General features: G+C 57.2%; 2 protein-coding genes across 4 annotated transcripts; one reads left to right on the top strand and one right to left on the bottom strand.

Moving 5' to 3' along the window:
- The first annotated feature begins 2599 nt into the window (after positions 1-2599).
- On the top strand, positions 2600-13080 carry FKBP10 (FKBP prolyl isomerase 10). The gene is made up of 10 exons (XM_030541632.1): positions 2600-3043; positions 5707-5852; positions 7469-7658; positions 7976-8121; positions 9047-9236; positions 9889-10034; positions 10535-10724; positions 11031-11173; positions 11421-11584; positions 12267-13080. The coding sequence occupies exons 1-10, from the start codon at positions 2850-2852 to the stop codon at positions 12450-12452; spliced, it is 1695 nt and encodes a 564-aa protein (XP_030397492.1). The 5' UTR covers positions 2600-2849; the 3' UTR covers positions 12453-13080.
- Positions 13081-14812: 1732 nt separating this feature from the next.
- NT5C3B (5'-nucleotidase, cytosolic IIIB) lies at positions 14813-27310 on the bottom strand. 3 transcript variants are annotated; one of them, XM_030540965.1, is made up of 9 exons: positions 27209-27310; positions 24847-24945; positions 24092-24161; positions 23195-23241; positions 22557-22642; positions 21197-21286; positions 18816-18978; positions 17482-17682; positions 14813-17017 (listed from the first exon to the last, which is right to left on the bottom strand). In XM_030540965.1, the coding sequence occupies exons 2-9, from the start codon at positions 24913-24915 to the stop codon at positions 16904-16906; spliced, it is 840 nt and encodes a 279-aa protein (XP_030396825.1). In that variant the 5' UTR covers positions 24916-24945; positions 27209-27310; the 3' UTR covers positions 14813-16903. The 3 variants fall into 3 exon arrangements, with proteins under 3 accessions (XP_030396825.1, XP_030396824.1, XP_030396826.1); XM_030540964.1 differs by lacking the exon at positions 27209-27310 and adding an exon at positions 26263-26351; XM_030540966.1 differs by lacking the exons at positions 24847-24945; positions 27209-27310 and adding an exon at positions 24445-24840.
- Positions 27311-27803: the final 493 nt, after the last annotated feature.

The following is a 27803-nucleotide window of genomic DNA, read 5'->3' as shown; positions in this document are numbered from 1 at the left end:
GCCCGCCCGGCTCCTCGGTGCGGCGCAGTGGAAGGAGCTGCCCAGCCTGGGGGACCATCCGGCGTCTCGCCTGGGGAAAGGCGGGGAGTGCAGGAGGCCGGGCCAGGCAAATCCGCGGGGTCTTAGCGCTGCCTCGCCAGCAGCTGGCGGCTGCGCCTTGCACCAGTGTCTGCCTTGCACGAGCTTGTGCCTTGCACACTTTATGCTCCTGCCCTGGCTGGGTGAAACCCTGGCCCCACTGTAGGCAATGGGATTGTGGCCACTGATGTCTGTGGCACCAGGATCTCGCCCACACCCGTTTCTCCCTGGCACTGTGACCTGGACACTGAGTGCAGGACTGGTGCTAGCCGACTGGGGCCCTAAGCAGAAATATCCCCCCCCAACACACACTAATAATCCATAGGGGGCCCCCTTGAGCCACCGGGGCCCTAAGGAATTGCTCAGTCTGCTTATGGCTAGCGCCGGCTCTGATTGAGCGTGTGTTAGACGGGATGTTTGCATGGCTGAGGCACCACGGTGCAGCCCTCCCAGCCACTCATGCCCAAGGAACAGGCAAGTGGCACCGGGAAAGCCCCTGCTGGCTGGTGGGGCCAGGCAGTAACTGGGATCCTGTTCTGTTACTCCCCTTATTACGCTGCCGTGTGAGAGACGATGCTGTGCTCGCCCAGGGACCCAGCCGCGCACAGGGACACGCAGCATGTACAGTATTATCGGCTCCATCCTCCACCTCCCCGTGCAGCCCACAGTCACAGGCCGGCAGGGGCAGAGCCTTCTGTGTGGTTGTGTTTTAGCTTGAAAAGAGCTGTGCTGGGTTTAAGGAGCATTCGTGTCAGGGGATCACGGGACTGGCCACAACTGCACAGGCCAGGCATGACTGTGCAAAGAGCCCAGGGCCGGGCTCCCGGCCCGTCTCGCTTTGGCAGGAAAGTTTGTGTCGCACTGGACAGGGCTGCAGCTGGGACAAAGGGGCTGGAAGCAGCATCTTCAGCTGGGGATAAATCTGAAGAGTGACAGTCACGCAGAGCCAGACCAGGAGCTGTGCATCACTCCGCTCCTGCTTGGAGGCCAGTCCCTGTGCCCTCTCATGTCTGCCCCAAGGGGGTGCATGTCACCAGAAGCAGAGACCTGCAGGGCTGTCAGATGGGTACAGGTGCAAACATTATTTATACAATGCCAGCAGCATGCTGGGGGCTTCGCAGACAGGTCTGAAGGCCAGGTCTCCGTCGCAAAGACCTTCCAGTCTGTATGGTGGGCAGTGCCAAGGACTGAACACAGAGACTGATCAGCTGCAGTAGGAGACACACGCTACTGGGAAAAAAAACAGTGCTTATCTCTCCACCTCACGCAGAGAGAGGAAATTCCCCGCATCTAGAAGGGCCAGCAACCTCTCTCTTCTCTAAGTCAGGCCTAAACATGTAAAGCCAAGAATCCGTCAGCCTTGCAGACAACTAAGGGACTTGCTGACTCCAGGACTGAACAACAAGCTGCTGTCTGGATCCTTCTTCCCATCTGTTGGGACCAGTAGGTCCCATCTCAGTTTCTAGATGTCTATTCTGTATCCAGGATGTGCCAAGCGCACTCAACAGTGGTGGCAGCCGTTGGCAGATGAGCTTGTGGAAGGCAGAGCTGCTTGCAATGGTCTGATGTGCATTTGATAAACAGGACACCAGTCATTCCTAATACATTATCATTTGCACTTAACACCTTTCCTCAGCAGGTTTAAAAGGGTTAGAAACTGCTATTAATAATTATTCATTTGCTACATTTATTACTCCTGACTGATAACTACCGATCCTAGAATCGTAGCACTGGAAGGGGCCTGGAGAGGTCTCTAGTCCAGTCCCTTGCACTCGCGGTGGGACTAACTATTATTGAGACCATCCCTGACAGGAGTTTGTCCAACCTGCTCTTAAAAATCTCCAATGATGGAGATTCCACAACCTCCCTGGGCAATTTATTGCAGTGCTTAACCACCATGACAGGAAGTGTTTCCTATTGTCCAGCCTAAACCGCCCTTGCTGCAGTTTAAGCCCATTGCTTCTTGTCCTGTCCTCAGAGGTTAAGAACAATTTTTCTCCCTCCTCCTTGTAACAACCCCTGATGTACTTGAAAACTGTTCTCACGTCCCCTCTCAGGCTTCTCTTCTGGGGACTAAACAAACCCAGGTTTTTTCAATCTTCCCCCACAGGTCACGTATTCCAGACCTTTCATCATTTTTGTGGCTCTTCTCTGGACTTTCTCCAATTTCTCCACATCCTTCCTGAAATGTGGCGCCCACAACTGGACACAAAACTCCAGTGGGGGCCGAATGGGTGCGGAGCAGAGCGGAAGAATCACTTCTCCTGTCTTGCTCACAACACTCCTGCTAAGACAGCCCAGAAGGATGGTAGCTTGTTTTGCACCAAGGTATCAAAACGTGCCCGTGCAGCTGCCCCATGGCGAGGGGGAGTGACGCGAGCCCCCACCAAGCCGCTGGGCGCGGCGGCGCAGGGACCCAGGGGGAGCCTGGCTGCCGGCGGGGTAGGACCCCTCCCTGCACGAACTTGCAATGAAATAGTTCGCTGCGGATTTTCCCTTCTCAGAAATTATTGCAAAGAAAAAAATCGCCCCGCGTGGAACCCCCCCCCCGCGTTCCCGGAGCCCCCCGCGGGCGGGGGAAATTCCCGGGTGGGAGCTGGAGCCTCCCGCGCACCCCCGCGGGCAGCTCCGTGAGCGCCGCGCCTCCCACGCCCGCTTTCCACGTTGACAAAATTCCTGGCGAGGGGCCGGGCCGGGCCGGGAGGCAGGACGCGAAGCTCCAGGCTCGGAGCAGCCCAGCCCCTGCCCGCTCTGCCCGCGCCCGGAGCACCATGGCCTGGGGCAGCCTCCTCCTCCTCCTCGGCCTGCTGGCGGCCCCCGGCCGGGGGGACCCGGGGCCCCTGGAAGACGTGGTGATCGACAGATACTTCATCCCCAAGGTCTGCCTGCGGGAGGCCCAGATGGGGGATTTCATCCGCTACCACTACAACGGGACCTTCAAGGACGGCCAAAAGTTCGACTCCAGGTACAGGATCGGGGTGGGCCTGCCCCCCGGCCACGTTAGTGGAACAGCAGAGTGGGGGGGGGGGTCTGCTGCAGCCCCCCTTCATCTGGCAGATGGAGTGTGCACCTTCCTGCCGCCCCCCGGCACTGCAATGCTCTCTCTGCTTCAGAGGCTGGGTTCCAATTCTGCCTGTTTCATTTCTCCTGCCGGTGGCAGGCCATGAACCGATGCCCATCGCCGTGCCAGGAGCCCAGCGCACTTCTGCACGCAGGGCCCAGGAGCGCGCTTTGCAACAAGCACACGGGGCAGTTCCCAACAGGGCCCCCCCCCGTGGGAGTGGGGCAATATGTCCGCAGGAGCCCCCTCAAGAATATAGTATTCTAGAGTATTGCACCTTTTCTTATGGAAGGGGCCCCCAAAATTGCTTTGCCCCAGGCCTCCTGCATCCTCTGGGCGGTCCTGGTTCCCCAAGGCAAGAAAAACCATTACATGGTGACAGGCCAGGAGCCGGCTGCCCTGGGGTACTGCTGAACATGCAGTGGGGGCCAGCTCAGTGTAGACGTGTCATTCCGGTGGCTCCATGTTCGCCACGTGCAAACCATCCCCAAGCAACTGCCCTGATCAAGTGGGAGGCGAACCGAGACCGTTGATGTCGCTCTTTGGGGTTCGTTTTTCAGGAGCCGTTGCTTTGTATTTTGTGTCCGTTTTGTTTTCTTTGGCGGAGAGCTGGGTCCTGCAATCTCCCATTCACACCAGCAGCCCTTACTCCCAAGGGCAGGCCTGTTGAGTCCAGTGCAACTGCTTGCAGGGGTAAGGACTACTCGGGTGAGTAAAGGATGCAGGATTGGGTCCTAACGGAGATCAGGCACAACAGACAGAGCCTGCCACTGCAGAGAGAAAGCTAATCACAGCGGCCATGACACAGGGACAGATTCAAGCCCTTTTTGAGCTAGTGCAGTTTCAGAGTGTGGTCCATCCAAAGGGCCCTTTTTCACCTATGTGAGCTGGTCCCAGTTCTCCCTGGGCCTGTGCAGCCAGCCCTTTCCTCACTCAGGAGTTATAGTGCTGGTGTCGCTCCAGGGGAATTTCTCCTGATTGAAACCAGTGGGAGCAAGAAGCAAAGCAGGCCCATTGCACAGGCCTGCGGAGAGCAAAGACAGACGTCCCTACGCTCAGGATCAGGCCCAGCAGAGGGCAGCAACAGCTGCTTTCCCAGTAAGTTTTCAGAAGTGCCACGGAAACGCTTCAGGGAATCTGCTCTGGTTTGAATTATCTAAAACGTTGCTACTCGTCCCTGAATGGCCGAACAGGAAGCGGAAAGAGTGGGATAAATCACCCATCCAGCAGCCACAACTAGGCATGAGTTTGACAGATAAATGGGGTAATTTGCAGGTTACAAATGAGGCTTGGGTGTTTGGTCGTTAACGACCTGCACAGTGTTCGGAACGTGGCTTATCTGTTCCCTGGAAGCACCGGAGAGTCTGCCAGCCAGTGCTTATCTGGGTGAGATGCATGTTTGCATTCGGTCCCAGCTTAAACATCACAAATGACTTTTGCAAACAAAGGGCCTGATCCTGCATCCCCAAGCCTCTGCGTGTGTGAGGAATGCAGGATCAGACCCAAGATCAGGGACGTCAGCTCCAATCCCGCTTTGATGGGAGTATTCCCCGGCACTGGGTCCGCGTCTGGTGCAGAGATTGAGTTGCAAAATAAATCTGGCCAGTAGCATACGTGGGATGTCATACTCCTTTATATGCTCCACCATGAAATGCAACGCACGTGTGCCCTCTGCCCCCCCCCCGCATATTCCAAGAGCAAAGAGCCAGAATCCATCATCTGCAGAACATTATGGGCACCCCCCTAGTCTGTCATTTCATGGGCTGGTTGCTTTAACCACAGAGAGACACGGAGATAGCTGTAGTCTAGTGGGCTGAGCAATGGGACTCAAGAGATCCGGATTTTGTTCCTGACTTTGCTGCCAGCTCATTGGGTGAGTCACAGGGGCCAGTGTTTTCAGAAGTGGCCTCTAATTTGGGGTCCAAACTGAGCTGCCTCGGGCTTCGGACCTCGCAGCTCTGTGGCTGGAAGGTGGGCAGCGAGTTGGGCTTCCAGCCGCAGAAGCCCCCAAAATTAGAGACTTCTGCAAATGTTGGGCCGTAGCTGCTTTGTGCCTTGTGACGTGGGACCGATGGTGCGTAATAATCAGTCACTAATTAGTGCTCGAGTCCTAGCTCCGGAGTCCCGAAGGGACCGTTATAGTCTTCTAGGCTGAACTGCCTTGTACAGGCCAGAGACCCTCACCCAGTAACTTGAGTATCAAGCCCATCGCTTCTGTCTGAGTGCGAGTGTGTGGCTTAGAAAGACATCGGTCTGCACTGAACTACTCCAGTGATGGAGACTCCCCTACCTCTGCTGGTGGGTTGGTTGAGTGGTGACATGTCTTGGTACAGTCGTTGCCCCAGGAGAGGGGGATGCATGGAACATCCTGATCTTCAGACTGTTAGTCACCGGACTGGTCTTGTGGCAGGACCCACGGGCAGGGCTGGGTGGGAACTTTGCAATCCTATTGTTTGGGGCCAGCTATGGTATTCACTGGACTGGCGGGGCAGGCTGGTGTGGCCAAGGATCCCAAACAGCCAAAACCATCAGAATAGGGGACTTAACGGGTCTCCGTTCCTCCCCAGCTACGACAGAGGCGCCACGGTGGCGGGCGTGGTGGGAGTCGGCCGGCTGATCACCGGCATGGACCGAGGTCTGCAGGGCATGTGCGTCAACGAGCGGCGCCACCTGATTGTCCCTCCCCACCTGGGCTACGGCAGCATCGGCGTCGGTAAGGGGGGGGCGTCGAATGCGAGAGTCCCACCGGCTGTCCTAGCACGGCCCAGGGGGTTTCTGGTGCGATGACGTCAGACCCAACGTCTCTCCCATCAGCCCTGCAGGAGCCCAGGTCGCGGCAGGATTCTGCCTCCTGCATTGCTGGCTAAGCGCTTCTCACTGGGGATAACGTGGGAGGCAGAAAGGCCCCTGAGGGTGGATCAGCTCCCATCTATGCTCCTAAGGACTTGGGCACCCACCGTTCCCGGTGAAGTCCATGAGCTTCGCAGGGCTCAGCACCTCTGTGGGCTGGTCTCCCCTGGATGAGTGCAGGGGAGTCCAGGGACCCACAGGGGAGGATCTGGCCCTGGGTGGTGGACTAACATGCAGAGATCTCTCCTGTCCTGGCCTCCTCTTTCTCTGAGCTGCTGAGCTGCCGGCTGGTCTGGGGGCTGGCCTGGCCCAAGCCATATGCAGCTCGGCGGCGACTGCGACCACAAGGATGAGGAAAGGCTCCAAGTCCCGCGCTGAGATCCCCTGGCCCCCTCCTTAAGTTTATATGGGATGCAGTGGTTGGGCAGAGCAATTCCAAAAGTCCTAGCCAATGAGTAACATGTAAAAATAAGATGGATAGGCCAGTGGGAGCCATCAGCTGGGATTATTTAACCCATGGACTGTGAACCTTTGTCACACGTGCACAGGGCAGGCGAGACCCAGGGCCTCCTGCACTGGGAGATGAGTGCAGATCTCAGCGTGGTCAGTGACAATCCCGCTGTAGCATTACGGGAGCAGCGCAGCCCGGCTGAATTCAGTCAGGAGAATAGGCTCACACCTCCTCACGTTCCCCCAGTACTCTCCACTGGATGTAGTATCATTTCTCCTTGATGGGGGCTACCCAGCTGCCACATTCAGCCCAGAGGTGGTTCCATGTTAGTGCTGAACGAACATCTCTGAGCACGTGGAGTATGACTAGGTTTGATAAACCCTTTGAGAGCCTCACATGAAAGGCGCCAGAGGAGGGCTAATCCGAGAATTATTATTCATTCCAAGCTGATAAATAATCGATACAATAACCCCCCAAGCACTGTTTGGCTGTGATGCTGTCACCCTCTCCTTAAAGGAAAACCAGCAGACAAGGGCAGTGAGGTACTGAATGAAGGCTGTGTCCTACTCACCAGGACTGCCCGGGTTCCCAGTGCCAGTGCTCTCCATTCTCCTTAGGACTGTGGAGTGGCGTGAGAGAAAATCCGGTAACTGGCATTTTGGGCACCCCCATGCTATGAGTGGGGTGGCCCCTTCTCGGTTCAAAGTATAAGTGACCCCACTTGCGCCACTGTGAAGCTGGGACCTTCAACGCTCGAGCCCCTGTGTCGAAGTCCATCAGCTCCAAGCAGCAGCAGCCTCCTGGTATCTCATATGTGGACCAGCCACTGGTGGGGGGACAGTCTGCAGGGTGCGTAAGAGCACGTGAACAGCTGTTGTGAACGGGGCTGAGCGGCAGAGGCCGGGGGGGGGCCTGTGGATGGATTTCGAGGTGCTGAAGTGAACAGTCTCGGCCTCGTGCCATAAGGCTGCTCCCCTCACTCTGACACTCCCCGGGGCTGAGCCGTTCTCGGTCGTTGTCCTTCGCAGCTGGCATGATCCCCCCCGACGCCACCTTGTATTTTGACGTCATCATGCTGGACATCTGGAACAAAGAGGACAAGCTGCAGATCACCACGTTGCACAAGCCGGAGCGCTGCAACCGCACTGTGGAGAACTCGGACTTCGTCCGGTACCACTACAACGGCACGCTGCTGGATGGCACCCACTTCGACTCCAGGTACAGGGAGCCGAGCAGCAGAGGCAGCACGTGGGGGCTAGTGACAAACACCACTTGCCTGTCTTGGGGACCCCTCTGCCTCACTGCATGGAGCAGGTAGCCGCGGGGCCAGCTTCACACGTGCCCTGGGCCCTCCCCCAGACCCATCTCACCTGCCTCAGAGGGGCCTGGCTGGGGGAGGCCTGAGTTCACGCTCCATGACTCCCTGTGGGAGAGGGGACCCCACTCATGCCAGGACCCCTGGGCTGAGCAGGTTGGGTTGGGGGCGCTGCCCATGCCCTGGAGTCATTCTTCCCCTCGTCTCTCCCCGGTGCCAGCTACAGCAAGGACAGCACATACGACACCTACGTGGGCACAGGCTGGCTGATCAAAGGCATGGACGAGGGCCTGCTGGGGATGTGCGCTGGGGAGAAGAGGAGGATCATCATCCCTCCCTTCCTGGCCTACGGGGAGAAGGGCTATGGTGAGACAGGGATTGCACACGGCCTGGCACGCTGAGGCAGTGGTTGATGGGGCTGCCCAGAGGCAGGCAGCCGGGAGGCAGTTTGCATGAGCGAAAGGCAGCGCTGGGTCTGAGTCCCACGAACGCCAGTCATGGCAGGTGCCAAACTCCCCAGGCAAGGAAACGGCCAAGCAGGTGCCCGCCAGCTCTCAGCCCTGCTGGGGCAGAGGAGACGGGGTGACTTTGGCACTGGTCGGGAAGCCCTGGGACCAAGGGAAGAGAGGGGAGAAAGGGAGGGGAAGGACGGGAGTGGATGGGGAAGCAGATGGCTCGGGGGGGGGGGCATTAAAGGGCCATGAGCATCTGATCCCACGCAGCCCAGTGCTCTGCCGTCTGCCAAACGAGCTGGCAGGCAGGTGGCTGATAAAGCCGGGGCTGGTCCCAGGGCAGCAGGGCTGAGCCACTCGGGCTGGCGGACAGATCTTGCCATGCAGCATTGGCACCATTTTCCAGTGGAACTCAGGCAGGACCAGAGAGGAGGGTCCTAGCCGCCGGGGCAGAGGGGTGTGAGTCGGGGGGCCAAGGGACCCTGCTCAGCTCTGGGTCGCTCCGAGGCAGTTCTAGGTTCCGAGTACATATGTCACGGCTACGATCAGGTGCATGGCGAAGCTCCACCTCGTGCCGTTAAAGATGGAGCTGCTGCATGCCGATAACGCCAGGTCGCAGCCTGGGGCGCTCCGCATGGAGCCAGAGCGGGGCATGCTGGGGTCGGCTGCTCCGGGGGCCCCACCTCAGCAAAAGAGGAGGGGCTGACAGGCCACGTGGCCACCCCAGCCACGAGCAGGCTGCAGATCCACTCCAGAGGTCCCTCGTTCCGGCTGCTCTGGGCACGGGCCAGGGCCTGGCTCTGCTTAGGCGCGACCCTGCTTCCCTCCTCCCCACCCAGGCACGGTGATCCCGCCCCAGGCCTCCCTGGTGTTCGACGTGCTGCTGGTGGACCTGCACAACCCCAAAGACGGCATCTCCCTGGAGCACCTGGAGGTGCCGGCGTCCTGCAAGCGCAAGGCCGTGACCGGCGACTTTGTCCGCTATCACTACAATGGGACCCTGATGGACGGGATGCTCTTTGACTCGAGGTACTGGCCACCGGTGGGGCCTACGGATGAGCACGGGCCCCCCCATTTGTACCTGGGGTTTAGAATCCCCACTTTGTCCTGTGGTGCCATGCAGCAGAGCTCCTCCCCATACGGCCCTCAGTGGGGTGCAGGGGCCTGGGCAGGGCCGTGGGGAGGGGGATTCCGGCCGGGGTACAGGGGCCTGGGCAGGGCTGTGGGGTGGAGGATGTAGGCAGAGCTGTAAGGACCTGGGAAGGGCTGTGGGGTGGAGTATGTGGGCAGGACTGTGGGGTGGGGGATTCAGGCTGTGGGGTGGAGGATGTAGGGAGGGCTGTGGGGTGGGGGATTCAGGCTGTGGGTGGAGGGGCATGGGCAGGACTGTAGGGTGGAGGATGTGGGCAGGGCTGTGGATGGGAGATTCAGGCTGGGGTGCAGGGGCCTGGGCAGGGCTGTGGGGTGGAGGGGCCTGGACAGGGCTGAAAGGATCTGGGCAGGGTTGTGGGTGGAGGATGTGGGCAGGGCTGTAAGGACCTGGGCAGGGTTATGGGGTGGAGGAAGGGGCCGGGGTGGAGGGGCAGGGGCTGGGGGACGCAGACTGAGCTTTCGCCACCACGCTCCCCTCATTCGGTGCTTATCTGTGACCTGACGCGGCCTGGTGCTGCGTTTGCTGCAGTTACTCCCGCAATCACACCTACGACACCTACATCGGGAAGGGCTACGTCATCCCCGGCATGGACCAGGGCCTGCAGGGCGTCTGTGTCGGAGAAAAGCGAAGGATCATCGTCCCGCCGCACTTGGGCTACGGGGAGAACGGAGCCGGTAGGGAGGGGTCCCCGCAGGGTGCACCAGCCCTGGGATTGCAGGGCAGGGAGCGGGAGGACGGGTGTGCTCCCCCCCGGCTCCATTACACGATCCCTTGTTTCCTGTGTCACATCAGTCGTCCCCGTGCCCCTGACGAGGGCAGCAGGCCGGGATCACCCGCTGGACGGGAGCCAGCCCCAGGCTAGAGCTGCCCCAGGAGAGGAATTCAGACTGAGCCTGTGAATAAGATGTGCGGGGGGGCTGCCTCCCGCAGGAGAAGGGCATGGAGCCCCAGCACCAGTGGCAGGGTTTTCAGGCAGCGCCGTTGGCTCAGGGGAAGGGCCCAGCGTAGGGGTGTGTGTGTCTCGGGCTGAGGCAGGCAGGGACACATTCAATTAGCACCCAGAGGACTGGACTGTAGGAACAATCCAGCCCCCGGGGAGGCAGGGCTTTTCCCCCCGGTGCTGCCCTCTCCCCAGACCTTCATCCCCATAGGGCCCTTTGTCCTTCTCCTCCAGGGAACAAGATCCCCGGCTCAGCCGTGCTCATCTTTGACATCCACGTCATCGACTTCCACAACCCCCTGGACTCGGTGGAGATCGAGACCCTCTCTCGGCCCGAGGGCTGTAATGTTACCACCCAGGAGCGCGACTTTGTCCGCTACCACTACAACTGCTCGCTGCTGGATGGCACCAAGCTCTTCTCCTCGTAAGTGTGCCCCTGCCCGCCCCGCCACGTGGAGCCCCGGGGCAGCCTGGACCCCGCCAGCTCAATCCCAGTAGGCCGGGTGCTGCTCTTGGGGCTGGGGCACTGAGCCCGTGAGCTCTCTGAAGCTCAGCAGGATGGAGTGCCTGAATGGGGGGGCTGGGGTAAGATCGTGGGCACCAGCAATTCCCCTGCCACAGCTGATTGGTATGAGGTCGGGGGAGGCCCGAGGCAGGTTCCCGAGGGTAGGAGGCTGCGTGGGCTCGGGAAATCCTCTCACCCGTCCAATGTCTGCATTGCCTCCTGCAGCCACGACTACAACCACCCGCAGGAGGCGACACTGGGGACCAGCAAGGTGATCGACGGCCTGAACACTGGCCTGCTGAACATGTGCGTGGGGGAGAAACGGGTTATCATCATCCCCCCGCACCTGGGGCACGGAGAGAACGGAGGTGAGGGGAACTGCCTGGTGGGTTGGTTTGTGGCTACCACTTGCTCTTTGGCCCCAGTCTCCTGGCAGTGGCCCAGGGTGTTACCTGGTCTCCTTTGGCCTTTAACCCCCCAGCTGTCCCAGCCTGGGCAAGGCGCCCCAGCGGGGATGTTCAGAAGCTCATTCTGGCACGTCGCACCATGGTGCAAAGGCACTGTAGTGCATCAGAGCACATGAGGGATCGGTGACACGCACCCCTTGCCTTTCAGCCCGGGGCGTGCCAGGCAGTGCTGTGCTCCGGTTCGAGGTGGAGCTGCTCTCCAGGGAGGAAGGAGTCCCTGAAGGCTACCTGTTTATCTGGCACGGGGACCCACCCGCAAACCTGTATGAGGACATGGACCTGAACAAGGATGGCGAGATCCCCCCCGAAGAGGTGCAGCCGAAGCTCCGGGCACATGGGGGGAGGAATCGGAATCAGGGAACAGCCCCAGCAGCAGTCTCGGATCCTGCGATCCGCTGCACTTGGGCTTTCCAATGGCGAAGGGAGGGGCTGGTGAGGCTGCCCAGCTGGCATCCGGTGCTTGTGTCAGGGGAGGCCAGAGGCAGGTTCCCGAGGGTAGGAGGCTGCAAAGCTGTGACTAACGCACACCCTTTGGGCGGATGGTTGTTGAGGTGGCAGTACCAGGGATTCCGCCCTAGGCTAGCCCAGCCCTCCTGCCGGGTCAGGGGCCAGGGATGGACTCTGAGTGACTCCCCTGCCCAGGGGTCCAGCCAGGCAGCAACATCCCTCTGGCCCATAGCCACAAGGCATGCTGGGAACCAGCCACAGGCAGCGGCTCGAATTGGCTTTGGCTGTAGGCTAAGGCGAGGTGGGGGGGCCATGTGCCCACGCTGGGCCGCCCTTCCCAGAAAGCTTTGACAGTATCGCAGACCAGGGAACCTGGAAGGGAGCCTCCTGCAGCCTGGCGCTGGCATGCTCCCTGCCCTTGTTATCCTGTCCGGCCATTGCCGTCCACCCCAGAGCTGGCTGCATGTTGTCCTGCCCCACTGCACAGAGCCCTAGGAGCCTTCACGGACCCTGCCACGCAAGCTGATCTCATCTCTCCCTGCTGCAGTTCTCAACTTTCATCAAGGCCCAGCTCACCGAGGGGAAGGGGCGGCTCATGCCCAGCTCGGACCCGGAGACCGTCATCGCTGACATGTTTCAGAACCAGGACCGGAACCAGGATGGGAAAATCACCGCGGAGGAGCTGAAGCTGAAATCAGACGAAGATCAGGAGAGAATCCACGAGGAGCTCTGAGGAGCTCCTGCCTTCCAGAGACAACTTTTCCCCATGTCCTTTCCTACCTTGGAGCGGGCTGCTCCCCCACCACTGCAGGGACCGTGGCCTAGAGAAGCCAGTTCAGAAAACTTTAGAGCCAGCCCCTTTGTAGAGCGAGGTTGTTCGGTTTTGTTTTTTTACTATTTAACAGTGTTTTATTGGAAGCGTTTCTAACAAGCCAGCCGGGGAAAAACTCCACAGAACAAACCCAGGCCCGAGGGTCCCAAGTTCTTGGCTTTAAAGGCAGAGCCTAGAACGGGGTGGGCAAACTACAGCCCGGGGGCTGCATCCAGCCCTTCAGACGTCTTAATCCGGCCCTTGTGCTCCCGCTCCGGTGCTCCAGCCCAGGAGTGGGGTTGGGGGTGTGTCCCGCTCCGCACGGCTCTCGGAAGCAGCAGCACGTCCCCTCTCCGGCTTCCATGTGTAGGGGCAGCCAGGAGCCTCTGGCTCCATGCCCTGCCCCTGCAGCTCCGACTGGCCGGGAACCGCAGCCTGCAGACGGGGCAGCGCACAGACCCACCTGTCCACATCTCCGCATAGGAGCCAGAGGGGGCCATGCTGCTGCTTCCAGGAGCTGCTTGAGGTAAGCGCTGCTTAGAGCCTGCACCCCAACCCCCTCCTACAGCCCTGCCCCCTCCCTGAGCTGCCTCCCACTCTCCAGACTTCTCAGTCCCAGCCCAGAGCAACCTCCTGCACCCCCAACCCCTCACCCCCAGTCGGAGCCCTCACCCCCTCCCACACCCCAACCCCCAATTTCATTGGGGGTTGGGGGTGGGGCTGGGATTCCTGGAAGTTGGTGGCTTCCCCCCAGTCCAGCTGAGAGCCCCGCCCGTAACCCCCATGTCAGACCTGGCCTTTTGCCTTCGCTCGCCTCGGCTCCATGAGCATTTCAGCAGCGCTGCTCTCGTGCGGCTCGGGGCTGTCGCTGCCAGGACCCCTCCCAGCACGTACCCAGAGTGCAGAACGTGAGCCAGCGAGGGCGACCTGCTGCCGCTGGAGCAAGGGGCATGAGTTGGCATCTGCTGGAGCTTCTCCTGTAAGGAACCCAGTCCCTGTTCCCGAGCGATTAAAAAATCCACACGTAATGCCATGTCCTAGCCCTGGCCCAGGCTCTGCCAACAGCTTGAATTGTACCAGGAAGAAAAGCCAAGACCCAGTTCTTCAAAGTGATGAGTGGTTTTAAGCCCAGCGGTATTTTGGGGCTTGAACTTGAGACACCCTGAAGGGGCCTGATTTTACACAGTTCGGCCCCCAAAAGCAGCAGTCAGTTTGGAAAATCCAGGGCCCAAACCCTCCCAGCTGGGCTAACACAAGTGGGTTGATTTTCAGTTTCTGAGCACCCGGATTCCAGACGCCGATGAGAGCCGGGCTTGCTCAGCACCACTGGAAATCAGCCCACTTTTACTGAGATGCTTAAATACAGTTCAGGAGCCTTCCACGTTTGCAGATTTTGGCCAGTGTCTCCCCCGTTTGAAAGGTTTGTGACCCAGGATCACACGTGTCTGCGCCAACTGCTGGGCAAGGATAAACGATCAGAAGTGCAAGGACAAGATGATGTAAAGGTTCAAACAACTCCCCAAAGCAATTTCTGCCTTGCACCCAATAAACTGGTTTAAAGAGGTTTCCAACAACTCTGCTTCTCAGCATGTTATTTTGGGATGAAACATTGCTTGCGCTTGTCCACACGAAGAGGGGTCCCCACACGCGGGGTCTGTGTTCGCTGTCCATGGGGGGAGCTGTGGAGGGTTTGGCTGGATAAGCCTCCCACCCAGGCTTCTTGTGTCTGCAGCACTGGGTTGGAAAAGGCTTCGTCTCCTTCAGGGGCTCCCGCCCATCCACAGACACCCCCAGATTCAGAGGAAGAGCTAAAAACATTTTAAAGATTTTTAGCTGAGGCTGTTCCAACCTCAAAGCCCTTGGGAAGAGTGGCTGGCCCCAGGCTGCCTAGCAGGGAGAGGTGCTGGTCACTGGGTGGGTCAGAAAGCTGCCCCAGGCTAGCTGCCCACTTCAGGTTCTCTTGCACCCTGCGCTGAAGCAGCCAGGACTGGCCACTGTTGGGAACAGGTTGTTGGGTTAGCCATCTCTGCAGTGACGTAGGTCTTTGCATTTCCCCTTGGACTCTCTCAGATACCGAAGGAGAGCAAGCTTACGGCTTAGAGCAGTGAGTCAGGAGATGCAATTTCCTTCGCTAGTTGTGACTCTTCACCTTCCCGTGCCTCAGTTTCCACATTTGGAACATGAGGATAACTTAGCTCACCCACCTTTGCAAATTCTGTATGCTTGGCGGGCCCCCCCAGGCAGCGCTATACTGCGAGCTCACAAACCACTCACATGCCGGCTTTATCTAACGTATTTATTTCAACAAGCGGAATAAAACCTGCTCCCCCCACCCAAGTGACATTTACATCTGACCATGACATAGCGAGCGAGCCAGATGCCTGCGTGGGAACCTGGACCAGCCCAGCTCCTACAAGCCAAATGACAAGTGCCTTCACTTACCAGACAATGCAGGGGGCCGGGTTGCTAGTGCCAGGCTGGGTCACAGCGAGACAGCCACGTGGACGGCACCTCGCTAGGAACAGGACTAGTAACAATTTGCATGGCAGGAGCCGAGGAGACTGCAGGGTGGGAGCTGCCTCTGGCTCTCCCTGACAGGAACAGCGTGAAAGGAGATGGAGTTTTACACGGCGGGACAGGGAGCTCTGAATGAGCTGTCTGCACTCCCAGAAAGTTTGCACCATGCAGGCCAAGCTCAGTCAAGCAGCTGCCTGTCCCCATCCAGCTGCCGAGTGCAGGAGTCTGGGTCCCCCTAGGATGAGTCAAATGCCACTGAGGCAGAGCCCGGATTGCCATGGTGGGCAGTTCTCACATACCTAGGCCAGAAGGCTGAACTTGGCATGAGGGACATGGGGTTCCTGCTCCTTTGGAAATGCCGACCCTTAAAGGAAGCTTTCTGCGCGGTAAAGCAAGTACACCCAGCCCTTCCACGGACACGTGGGGGACCCAGAACACCTGCTTAGCGTCAGCCCTCTTCCCGGCCAGTGTGACTGTCATGCCCGGAAGGGGGTCCCAGCAGACAGGGTCCCAGAGGGGCTCCACTGCTTTTCTTTTCCATTTTTTGCATTTGAGGGAGAGAGATTTTATGTTGCTGACAGAAGTGCCGCCCTGAGACCCCAGAACCAGCACAAAGGGTTAGTTATACAATAGTCACACTTCAAAAAGCCCCATGCAACTAGCCTGCCCCCCCCGCCGCCTCTAAACTACCCCCCCCAAGGACCCATGGCTACCACTGCATCCCTCAACACCCCCGTCCACCCACAACAAACCTGCTGCCTGACTCATCAGCTGTAACAATTCCACTCCACAGCAACGTGAATGGCCAGCAAAGCCTCCTTGCTCCAGTGAGAGCCGCTTGCCAGTGGGATTCACTGTACAGCACAACCCAGTCCTTCTGCCAGCAAAACACAGCAGCCGAGCAAACCCTCCCCCACCGTGGGATGACCAAACTCAGCCCTTGTGTTCATCACACAAGCGGCTCTCGGACAGGAATCCTCACAAGAGTCCCACCCCTTTAAGCATCATTGCAGCTGCACAACCATCTCACAAACCCAACATGTTTAATGTTCCAAGCGACAAGCCCAGGCAGCCAGAATGTCCCCCAACCCGTATTTCCCACCTGTGCCCACCATGCTGTCTGAGTAGCTCCAGGCTCCACCTATAACAGGTCGGTGCACAGACAGGAGTGGGGCTTATGCCCTCTAAAATCATCTCTGGTCCCCTCTCCAGCCACCAGGGAGCAGTGACGTCCACGAACGTCCCAGTTGGTTGCAGGCAGAGGGAGCAGAGAACTGCCCAGGGGATTTGTAGGGTTTCCACAGCAAATTGCAGACACCTATGCCCCCCAGCAGAGGACAGGCTGTAACTCTGCTGTGCAGTCGAACCATGCAGCCGGAGTCCTGCCTGAACGCTCTGTGATGGACCCACAACAAACAGGTGCCCGCTCCCTGACGGAGGCGATTAGGCAGCAGAACTAACCCATTTAAACACGGTGGTCCCCAGCTCTGCAAGGGAGCTTTAATTCTGCATTGCTGTGACAGTCGCCAGCCACGCCGCCAGCCAAACGACGACCTTGCATTAGTGGGTCTTGAACTTCCATGGGTTGGGACACGAGCCAGGAGCAGCGCCGCTTGGGGGCTGGGGTTTGAGCAGAGCCGCTTGGGGGCTGGGGTTTGAGTTGGGGCAAGCAGAGAGTTTCTCCAGCTCACCTCTCAACCCCAGGACTGACAAACAAAAGGGTATTTATAAAAGCCCAGGAGGGAGTCGGGAGGTTGGCGGGGGGACTCCCTCGTGGATTCAGATTGCCCTGACTGCCATGGGAAGCACGGTCCCAAGACACCATCCTGAGAGGCCGAAATCAGGATCCTGGGCTCTCAGTTCAGGTCTCCAAGGATGTAACAAAGGATCCCGTTGACCACGTCCAGAGTCTCATCCTTCTCCAGCACAATGTCATAGGCGTCCCGGTACTTTCCTCGTCGCTCATCCACCTGCAGAGCCGCCATGGGGTGAGGGCACAGGACAGGACGGCAACATTAGCAGCTGTGAATGAGCGCGGCCGGTTGCCAAGCTCAGAACTTCAGAAGCCCCATGAAAGCAGCGCTGGGGATTCAGGGCTGGTGAAAAGTACCTGACCAACAGCCCTGGAGGCAGCATCTCCAGAGCATGGGGTGTAGCTCTCCCCTCTGACCCCGGCACAGGAGTCCCGCCCGCCCGCCCACGGAGGGATGATCCATCCAGCTCAGCTGAGGGGTGAACAAGGGGGTCAGGTGTGGTGTGATGTGGAGACCTTTCCCGTGGGACCTGGACTGAGACCCACTAAACTCATTTCATACAGCATGCCAGATAGCACACTTCTCTTGCAGTACATAGGCTCCTCCCACCCCCACCCCCCAATCCCTCGAGAACGCGGGGAGGGCAGACAGCCTCCTGCAGCCTCTGCCCTCACGCTCACCTTGTCGTTCAGGAATCCGACTGTGAGGACGTTCTCCACGTTGGGAACCCCGTCTGCCATGCTCAGGTCTCCCAGCGAGTCCCCCAGCAGGATGATGTTGGTCCTGCTGCTCAGCAGCTGGAAGTGCTCAGTCTTCTCCAGGACTGTGTTGTTCTTGTTGTAGGTGTGGATCAGCGGCTCTTTAAATCGTCTCAGGACGCCCTGTGCAGCAAAGGATGGACAGACAGACAGACAGGAGGATTTTTGAGGTGTCTCGGGGCTGAAGGAACAACACTTCAGCGCGGTTTGCACCTTTCTTAGAGATGCTCTTAGTGGAGCCAGTTGGAAAACCTACTGTCCCACGCTCCCCAAGGGCCCTGCTCCAGAGCAATCCACCCCTTCGCTGGAGGGCTGCGCACAGGACCAGAGCCCTTCAGCACCACCCAGAGGTGGCATCTCCCCCTCTCCAAAGGGCTCCCAGGCCACCAGGGGAGCAAGGGACCAAGGGCCTAAGTCTCGGCCACTTAGGCCCCGTTCTGGCAGCATGAAGGGGCCTTTAACTGGGTGGAATCTGCCTTGTGCAGAAGGCTCTGATGCAAATGCTCTGCAGTGGCTGCAGTGTCAGGGGCAGATCAGGGACGTACTGGGGGCCAGGCTGGGGAGCAGCGAATGGGGCTATTCTCTGCTTCCCTGGCTCCATAGGGCGCGACAGGAAGCAAAGCGTAAGTCAGAGCAGCCTCAAGGCCCCTGGGTGGCCTCACAGACCAGGGAACTCCTAGGTGGCTAAAATCTCCTAACCCCTACATGCCCCCATGTCCACCCCAAGGGAGCCACTGGGAATCAGGCCCAACTTAGTGGGCTGTTTCCGGGGGTTTCATAGGTTTTAAGGATAATTATGGTAAGTTAGTGCCCATCCTCCCACAGCGCTGCCCCCGCCCCCCCAAACACAGTATCGTGAGCCTAGCGCCAAACCAGAGTGAAAGTGACTCGAAACAAAGCCAAGAGCAGCAGCCCACGTTCTCCTGCTGAGTTCAACACAGAAAGGAGACGAGCCAGGTAGATGCTTGTATACTGCATAACTTTTCCCCAGCCTCGTGAATGTAGGGCCGCCGGGCTCTCTCTCACCGTCTTTACAGATGGGCCCTAGTCTGGCGTGCTACCGTAATACAGCTAATATAGATGGATTTGCATTCAAAGCAATTTCAGCCTAATAACTGGAACGGCTGCTGTGGTAACAAGGGGTGACATTTCCAATGGACAGATGGGTTTTAACCAAAGGGGGCCCTCTCTAGATGCCCCCGGCCCCGCACTCGGGGCTAACATGACCCAAGAACGGGGCACGTCGCGCAGCGCACCTTGTCATCAAAGTCCATGTAGTTGGCCACCACGTTGATGTTTGGGTGGAACACCTCGGCCTGCCGGAGGACCTCCTCCAGGACGTCACCCACGCCGGCCGAGAAGATGAACAGGGGGATGTTGTGCTGGTGGAGTTGGTCAAAGAAGGTGTTAGCTCCGTCCCTGAGGGAAGAGGGGGGAATGCACGTTACACAGAGTCACGAGAGCACCCTTCACCCCAGAGCACAAGCACGTCGCACTACCACCATGCTGCAAGTGCTTTCATCCCCACTGGAGACTGGACACTCGGTGGGCAGGGACTGCTACATGCCCCAAGGCACCAGGGCATTCCTTAAATCATGGCTCTGGTGGCAAGGTGCATAAACAAGAACCTTTATCGATTATTTCTGTATTGTGGGTGAAATTCAAGCCTGCCCCAAAGGACCCCGCCACATCTACAGGGATTTAGCAGAGGTGTGAGGTTAATTTCACGCTCTGTGGTGCACACGTAACTCCCTGAACCTTGCCCCAAAGTGCATCAGGCTCCATGTAAAACCTGGGATGCATTCTCTGCAAATGACTTCTTCCTTGGTCGCACCAACAGCCTAGGCAGGGGTTGCTCCCCGAGCATTCTAGGCTGGATTTCAGACACCGGTTTTTCATCGATTCCAAGGCCAGGTCATGTGATGATCTAGTCTGACATGTGTAACACGGGCCAGAGAACTCCCCCCCAATCATTCCTAGAGCAGAGCTTTTAGAAACTCCTCCAAGCTCGATTTTCAAACGGTGCGTGCTGGAGACTCCCCCATGACCCTGGGGAAATTATTCCAGTGGAATGACCCTCACTCTTAAAAACTGACACTTTGTTTCCAGCCCAAATCTGTCTCACTTCAGCTTCCAGCCCCCGAATCATGTTAGACCTGCTTCTGCTAGACTGCAGAGCCCATTGTTAAACTGACAGCGCTCTGGTCTGGAAACGCTGACCAATACTTCAGCAGCTGTGGAAACCGAGGCACAGAGAAGGGACGTGGCTTGTTCGAGGTTGTAGGGGAAGGCAGCGTTAGAGCTGGCATCAGAGCCCAAGAGTCCCTGACCTCAGGTCCCTGGACAATGCAGCCTTCTACTGCCAGCCGTATAGATACTGGAATAATCACTGCTCTTCCCCCCTGGAATCCATGACCATACGGCTCAGCTGGTCTGGAAAAGGAATTTAATCCTTAGATAGCAAAGCTCCAAGGAAGATGATGCCTGTTAAATCTATTGCACAGATGTACACCCAGCCAGTGCTCTCAGCGGACGGCGGGGGGGGGGGCGTGGTGTAACACTCATCCCACGCTATTTCTCCCAACCGCAAATTACCTACAGGAAATATGGTCCTTGGCTTCCCCATAGGCTGTAAGAGAGAGACTTCCAGGGAACAAAGCTCTGGATGTAACACTGGCCAGGCAGCTGGTGGGCTGTGACCCCTGCTCATCGCTCTGATCAGACCTTGCGTTGTCTCTGTTGCAGCCACCTGTGGGCTCTTAGGTTGTAGGTTCTTGGCACAGGGAACATCTTATTGTTCTTTACGCGTGTGCAGCCCCTAACACAATGGGGTCCTGATCCCCCCTTGGACCTCCACGTGCTACCACAATACAGTAATCACAACAGATTGGGCACAGTACAAACGAGCAGTAGGTTTTTCCCTGTGGAATACAGTTCCCTACTGAGATCAGAGACAGAAGCTCCGGCTTTCTTTGCACCAGAATAAATACCACAAATCGAACACAAATGCCACCCCGCTGGGCAGACTCTCAGCTGCTCCTGTGAGCTGAACACACGTGGTATCCGTGCCACACAAAAAGCTGCTGGGTTTCATCACTTTTGACTTTTCCAGGCAGACCACGGAGAGAGAAAGATCTTGTCTGTAACAGATTGGCAGTGTTTGCCCACAAAACCCAGCTTCTGAGTCACTGGTGATCCTGCCAGGTTATGTTAAGTTGGCTCTGCCCATTCACTGATGCAAGGGGCTTGCTACCCTACCTGGATTTATGGGAGGTGGGAGTGGACATCACAGGCGGGCGGAGCAGTTCTCAGGAAGGAACCCGAGGAGCAGCCAAGTATGCAGAAAAAGCTTCGGTTGGAGTTTGTGTTGTTGCATTTTGAGGGGGAACAGTTCTAGCCTGCCGCCCCTTAGGTGCCAGGTCTGGAAAGGGTAAGGAAGCAACTTGGAGGCGGATTAGAGTTCTCAGAAGTCAGTTCAGTGCCTCCCTTTTTCTCTCTCTGACAAACCCAGGGGTCTGAATGGAATGAACAGGTGCCAGAACTCGAGAGAGCACGACAGAGCCCTTGTGACGTGTGCTCGCACAGGGAAGGGACAGAGAGAGGACACAAGCTGCAGAGACCATCCCAAAACCCCTACCTGAGCATGACCTCGGAATCTCTGACGATCTTGGCTATGTCACTTTTCAAAATCTTCTGTTCCAACAGAAGGTTGTGGGCTTTGGTCCACCTGGAAACACATCCCAAAGTGAGCTTCAGTTGTGAACAACTGTGAGCGTCTAGGACAGGGGTTCTCAGACTTTTGTACTGGTGACCCCTTTCACACGGCAAGCCTCTGAGTGTGACCCTCCTTATATATTAAAACCCCTTTTTTATATATTTAACACCATTATAAATGCTGGAGGAAAAGTGGGGTTCAGGGTGGAGGCTGACAGCTCGCGACCCCACCCCCAAGTAATAACCTCATGACCCCCGAGGGGTCCCAACCCCCAGTTTGAGAACCCTTGTTCTAGGATCTGACCTAGGGGAAATTACCAGAAGTCATGACCAAGACACCGCCCATCAGACTAACTGTTGTTTAAAGAGTTTCAACTTTCTCTCTGCTTCACACATAAGGCTTGTTATGGGTAGGAGGCTGCCTGGGGAAGGCTGATAGGACTTACTTAATCGATGCATTTTATTGTGTCCACCACCAGGGTACCTGGGCACCCAACACAAATGTCCAACTTGCCCTGTTTTTTCTCCAGGACTCCTCAATGCAGTCACTGGTGATCTATTACCAGGGACTGATGATCAGAGCTGGAAAATAACCCAGCCCAAAATACCAGGCCCTTTGGGATCCCTTTCATGGAGGGTGTGAGAGCAGGGCAGCGAAACTCCAGCTGTGCCAGATGCACCATCGCTGGGGTGGGGAATAATGAAACCCACAAGGAAGAAAGGAAAGGGAAGAAACTGGTGTTTCCTTCTCAGACACAAAAGCCACAGGCTCACTTCTGACAGCTGCATTTTCAAAGAGCAGTCGGTCGCTGCCATATCCCGCGCTCAAAGGGGACCTACTCTCCCTTGCATCCTTTTCTTATCAGGAACGTTACTTCCAGAGCTGCAAGTCTGCACCTAAATCTTCTGGATCCAACAAATCCACTGAGATCTCATGAAGCCAGATCATGATGGCACTGCGACTGCCACATGCTAAGGCAGTTTGCATCAGAGTTAACAATACAAGACAGAGAAACCTGCTCCTCCCTCTCCATGTGCTCCTTGCTATTGCTGTGTGTCCACAGCACTGCCATTCTGTAACTGGATCTACCAGGCTCGAGCCTGGCCATATGACCAGAAAGGACGCTTCATGCCCTTGGAGAAAAGGGAAGACGGACTATCACTAAACTGTACTTCCGCTGCACAGTGAGTTTTGCTATGCAGGGGACTGAATTCCTCCCTCTCTTCTTGCTTACCCACTTATTTTCGAGCTCACAAAATTAGTTCCTCAGACAGTCACTCACCATTCCACCATGAGGGGACATTTTTCTTCCATGGTCTGGTTGGGGTCAATTTCAATGGGATAGTAATAGTGCAGTAGGTCTTGTAACTAGAACATTTGATGGGTTTAGACAGAAAATGCAGTGAACAGTTAAGGGCATCGAAAAAGAGACAAACAACAAGCAAGTAGAGTATTTGCAGAATTCACGAATGCATCACAGCTTAAAAATAAAACCCTGAATTGTTCATGAAACAACTGAGTATTGTGGCAATTTCACGGGGTCCCAAGGGAAATATTTCATACTGCTCTAGGAATCAAGCTGAGTGTCAGCAAGGTTAAGTTGTTCTAGACAGAGATTTATGTCCTTTGCTCACTATTTATCACTGTTCTCTTTGACATGAAATGCCCAAGCTTGGGTGTGGTGACAGGTTTGTAAAACTTCCCTTGAACTCCGACAAGTGCTCCCATATCTGAAATGCTGTTTGGAAACGTGTTCTGTTCTCTTTGCTGTCAGGGGGTCACATCTGCCCCAGGGCTGTGTTCTACCCAGTCTCTAATGTCCCCAGGGAGCCCACCCCTAGCAGGAGCAGCAGCGTGGGAGCAGCAGCCTGGGCTGTACATCGCGCCAAAAGAGATGGAGTCTGACAGTACTAAACATACCTTCTTCCTGCCTTCTTCGCTAATGACTCGGCTGTTATCTAGGATATCTGGAAAGACAAACAGCCACTTACCAACCCCAGGAAAACATATGAGGGCCCTTTCCAAATCCCACAGAAAGACCAGAGTCAACACTTGCAAAAATGACAAGTGATTTTGGGTGCCACAATTTCTGGATGCCAACTTGAGACATTTGACAGGCGCCTCCCTTTCAGAGAGCAGGTGCTCAGCATTTCCTGAAAATCAGGACCCATTAGAGCCTCTCTCCGAAGGAGGAGTAGAACAAAGTGCACGAGGGAACTTTTCGTGCGTAGCAACAGGGTCAGCACGGACTCTGAGCATGCAGCAGCCTAGTGCAGGGTACATTTACCCCCAGGTTTAAGTGTTCCTGTAGACCAGCCCCGAGGGGGGGAGTTGAGGGAAGAAAGGGGCTTGGGAGGGGGCTCTGAGCACAGTGGGTGGTAGGAAGGAAAGTGGTGGGAAGGATGCAGCAGTGAGTAAAGAGCCAGGGAGGTGCAGGAGGAGAGAGCAGCCAGGCAGGCTGGGGCACAGTCCGGCATAGCCCGGAAGGGGAGGAGGAAGCAGAGAAGGGGGCTGTGGGGGTGGGGTGGAGCAATGAGATAGGAGGGTGATCTGCACAGCGGCATTTTGGATGGGGTGGGGGAGGCAGAGCAATCAGTATGAGTGACGGCCAAGCTACAGAGCAGAGTTTCGGCAGCAGAAGGGACTGTATCAAGAGAAATGGTTGGAGAGGAGAATGCCAGCGCTCAGCAACAGCCCGTGGGTGTGGGTGTGGGTGGGACAGGTGCAGGTGAGACAGAAGTTACAAGACTGGGCCACGGAGACAGGAGCGAGGAACAGAAGCTCTCAACTGATGGACACAGCGTTCGTTCGACTCACTGTGTGAAGTGGGGCATCGTCGTCCATTAAATCCAAACCTGCTGAGAGTCATGTCGAAGTCCGAAATGACCTGAAGGACATAAGGAGGTGGGGAAAGGACAATATCTGAAATTGATCCAGCATGTTGTGCTTTGAGAGGCGCACGGGGAAGGGTGTGGGCAGCAGGGGCCTGTATTTGTCCTGCAGCAGGAGCGGGTCTTCCCCAGAGAAGAGCAGGAAGAGTCCCGAGCAGGGAGGCAGAGTCTGGGCCGCAATTCTACTCCCAGCTTTGACACAGGTGCCTTCTTAAGACTTGGGACCCCACCCCGCCATGCCTGTTTCCACATCTGCACAAAAGGGCCCTGGTGATTTACCTCCTGGCAGAGGGCGCAGTGCAGACTGGCTCATACATAGAGAGCCCCAAGCAGCTGAACACAAAAGGAGGGGCTGTGGTCAGGGTGCCGGCCTGGACTCAGGAGAACCAGGTTCCAGTCCCTGCTCCTCCCCAGACAAGTCACTCGGTCTCTGTGTTCCACATACGTTCAGTGGAGGTAAGAGCATCTCCCGACCTCACACGGGCACTGTCAAGATAATGGCCTTGTTGCAAGGCACTCGCATACTACGGAAATGGAGGTACACAAGTGCCGTAAATAGCTGATGGGTTCCGCACAAACTTGGGTGTTGTTATCCCCCCCCACTGCCACGGCAATGCTGAAATATCCCACAGGAATGGGCTGCAAACTCCTGACCGCACAGCTCAGAACACAAAGAGGAACCTGCAGTTTGTCTGTTCCCTCTTTCCTGAGCGCTGAGATGACACGCTGCACGTGCTCGGGATTCTTCATGAGGACCGTCACCTTCTCCAGTTCAGGAACCTGCAGGCACAGATTGATTCGGAGGAAGGGGTCAGTGCTAAGAGACAGGCCCCAGCACGGTCAGTTTTCGCTGGTCTGGTTTCCACGCAGGTCACCAAACACCCTCTCACCCCGCAGTGCCTTAAGGAGCATTTCTCTCCTCCAGGGACCGATGCAGGAGGCAGAAAATCAGCTCCTTAGAGATGACGCCACAGGGTCCCAATCAGTTCTTCCATGTTAAACTGGCTCCACTGATAAACCAAAGAGAAATTTCTCTACCTCTGGTCTTGAAAACCCTGTTGGATTTACCAGCCATGAATAATTTCGGCCCTGATCCTGCAGCTCCTGAAGTTGTACGTTCAGAGCCTTCCCTAGTTGCTCTGCTGCTGTCCCAGGACAAAGAGAGCCCCGGCTGACTCTCCCATAGCAAGGTGGGCTCTATGGGGCTATGGCAGGCAGCATACGAGAATCAAAGACTCTGGGAAGCAGAGATGCTGGGGAACATGGCATCTCTCTGCCTGTCACTTCTCTAACCACAGCTGCACCAACATGCTTACTGGTTTGATGGGTGGCCCTTGCTCAGCAGTGGCCCTGGCAGCCCATACAGACACTGAGGCTTCCCACTGGAGCTCGGTTCCAGCCGGCTGCCGGGGTCCGCACTGCACCTGTGGCTGGAGAACCAAACTGGACTGTTAGCTGCTGGGGGAACCTCGGCCAGCAGTGTCTGCACCACGACAACCACCCTGGCTAACACCACCGCACTGCACCGAGCAGCTGGGCGCTAGGCAGGACGCAGCGTCCATCCCGCAGCATGGGGGTGCGTGTGGGGCACCCAGTGCCAGAGACGAGGGCCCCTTCTGCGCAGGGGAACCCTGAAATCAGTGACACTGGCGGCTTCCATTCATTATAGCAACAAGCCCTGCCCTACTCTCTGCCTTCTCCCACACCCGGGCTCTGCTCCCCTCACGCTTCCCCTACCTACCCCAACCCACCTCCCCAGTGCCCTGCTCTCTCTGTGCGCCTCCAACCCCCAGTGCTCCCTCTCCCCATCCACCCCCAACCCCCAGTGCTCCCCCCACTGCCCCTCCTCCAGTGCTCCCCTATGCCCCGTTCCCCCTGTGCGCTTCCAACCCCCAGTGCTCCCCTATGTCCTGCTCCCACACCCCGTGCACCCCAACCCCCAGTGCTCCCCCCACTGCCCCCCCAGTGCTCCCCTATGCTCTGCTCCCCCCTCCACGCCTCCAACCCCCAGTGCTCCCGTAAGTCCTGCTCCCACCCTCCGTGCACCCCCAACCCCCAGCACCCCCCCTGCCAGGGGAGCCCCCCAGCCCCTCTCACCATCGCGGCTCCGGCTCCTCTAGCCTATGAAACAGAAACTGACGCGCCGGAGCCGCGGCCAGGACGCGAGGGGAGGAGCCGGACTGCGGGGGGGCTGGATCCGGATTGGGGGCGGGGCTGGTAGTTTAAACTCTGGGGCCGGGGTTAGAGTTATGGGGAAGTCTTGGGGAGCTGGGTGTGGGGGTCTGTTAGGCTAGGGGGTGGGACTGCGTTAAGATTGGGGAGCTGGGTGTGGGGGTCTGTTAGGCTAGGGGGTGGGACTGCATTAGAATTGGGGGCTGGGTGTGGGGCTGGGGGTCTGTTAGGCTAGGGGGTGGGACTGCATTAGGATTGGGGGCTGGGTGTGGGGCTGGGGGTCTGTTAGGCTAGGGGGTGGGACTGCATTAGGATTGGGGGCTGGGTGTGGGGCTGGGGGTCTGTTAGGCTAGGGGGTGGGACTGCATTAGGATTGGGGGCTGGGTGTGGGGCTGGGGGGTCTGTTAGGCTAGGGGGTGGGACTGCGTTAGGATTGAGAGGCTGGGTGTGGGGGTCTGTTAGGCTAGGGGGTGGGAGTGCATTAGAATTGGGGGCTGGGTGTGGGGCTGGGGGTCTGTTAGGGTAGGGGGCGGGACTGTGTTAGGATTGGGGGGGGCTGGGAGTCAGGATGCAAGAGCTGCTGCGTTGAGGGCCCGGGCTCATGGCTGAGCTGGATCTTCTCCGTCACTGCAGGACATCCCAGCTGTGGCTCTCAGTGACCCTGTCCCCTGGGGACAGCCCTGTTCAGCCCCTGAGGCTGCTGGGCTGGCATCACCCAGTGTATCTTCCAGTGCAGGGCGGGCTGGGGCTGGCTGCAGAAAGCTGATCTTGTGCGATCTAGGGCCCAGCCAGCCAGGAGCTCCCACACCATCACTGCAGTTAGAGGCCGCCCGTTGCAGGTGCTCACTCCCACACCTGCTCAGGCCCTCACCTGTCACAAGGTTCACTTCCAGCAGGATCTCCCACTTTCCCATTGCCCACAAACAGCAGCGAGACTGTACATCATTCCCAGAACAAACACAGCAGGCAACTGCTGCAAGTCAGGGCCTGTCACAGGCCCATGCTGTTTTTAGCTGGCACGAGCCCAGGCTATTACAACGAGTGCTAGAAGGTCACTCACTAGAAGCGCTTGTAGTTAAGTTATTAAAAACAGTCAAAAGACAGGAAACTGAACATAAAGGCAATTAGCTCTTATCTCACACCACCAAAAGTAAAACCGGGTCATGCTGAAAACTGCCTCTGAACTTCCTGCAACGCAACCCTAAATAACATCATTGCACTAAACTGAAAAAGAAAAAAAAGCCAACTGCATTTTTAGTTGCTTCCATTCACAGATCTCAAAGCACTTTACAAACAATAGTGAATCCTTACAAATCCTCAGTAACATGCTTTTTTCATTGCCCATATTACTTATTGATGGGTATGTTGAGGCTCAGAGAGAAGTGACTTGTCCAAGGTCAGACAGTGAGTCAGAGGCAAAGTCGGGAACTGACTCCTAATGCCTGTTCTGGCCTCCTGCAGGACTC

Source organism: Gopherus evgoodei, chromosome 23, assembly GCF_007399415.2.
Source record: "Gopherus evgoodei ecotype Sinaloan lineage chromosome 23, rGopEvg1_v1.p, whole genome shotgun sequence".
Lineage (NCBI taxonomy): Eukaryota > Metazoa > Chordata > Testudines > Testudinidae > Gopherus > Gopherus evgoodei.
Note: the sequence above shows the minus strand (reverse complement) of the source record. Positions and strands in the feature narration are given on the sequence as shown.

What these genes read in the sequence shown, in the direction of transcription:
- FKBP10 (XM_030541632.1), top strand. Translation starts at nt 2,850, where the DNA reads ATGGCCTGGGGCAGCCTCCTCCTCCTCCTCGGCCTGCTGGCGGCCCCC. An exon ending in CTACGGCAGCATCGGCGTCG is followed by an intron (nt 5,853 to 7,468) that starts GTAAGGGGGGGG and finishes TGTCCTTCGCAG; the next exon opens with CTGGCATGATCCCCCCCGAC. An exon ending in CTACGGGGAGAAGGGCTATG is followed by an intron (nt 8,122 to 9,046) that starts GTGAGACAGGGA and finishes CTCCCCACCCAG; the next exon opens with GCACGGTGATCCCGCCCCAG.
- NT5C3B (XM_030540964.1), bottom strand. An exon ending in AGGGAACAGACAAACTGCAG is followed by an intron (nt 24,162 to 24,846) that starts GTTCCTCTTTGT and finishes TATGTCCTTCAG; the next exon opens with GTCATTTCGGACTTCGACAT. An exon ending in GATTCCGAGGTCATGCTCAG is followed by an intron (nt 18,979 to 21,196) that starts GTAGGGGTTTTG and finishes CTCTTCCCTCAG; the next exon opens with GGACGGAGCTAACACCTTCT.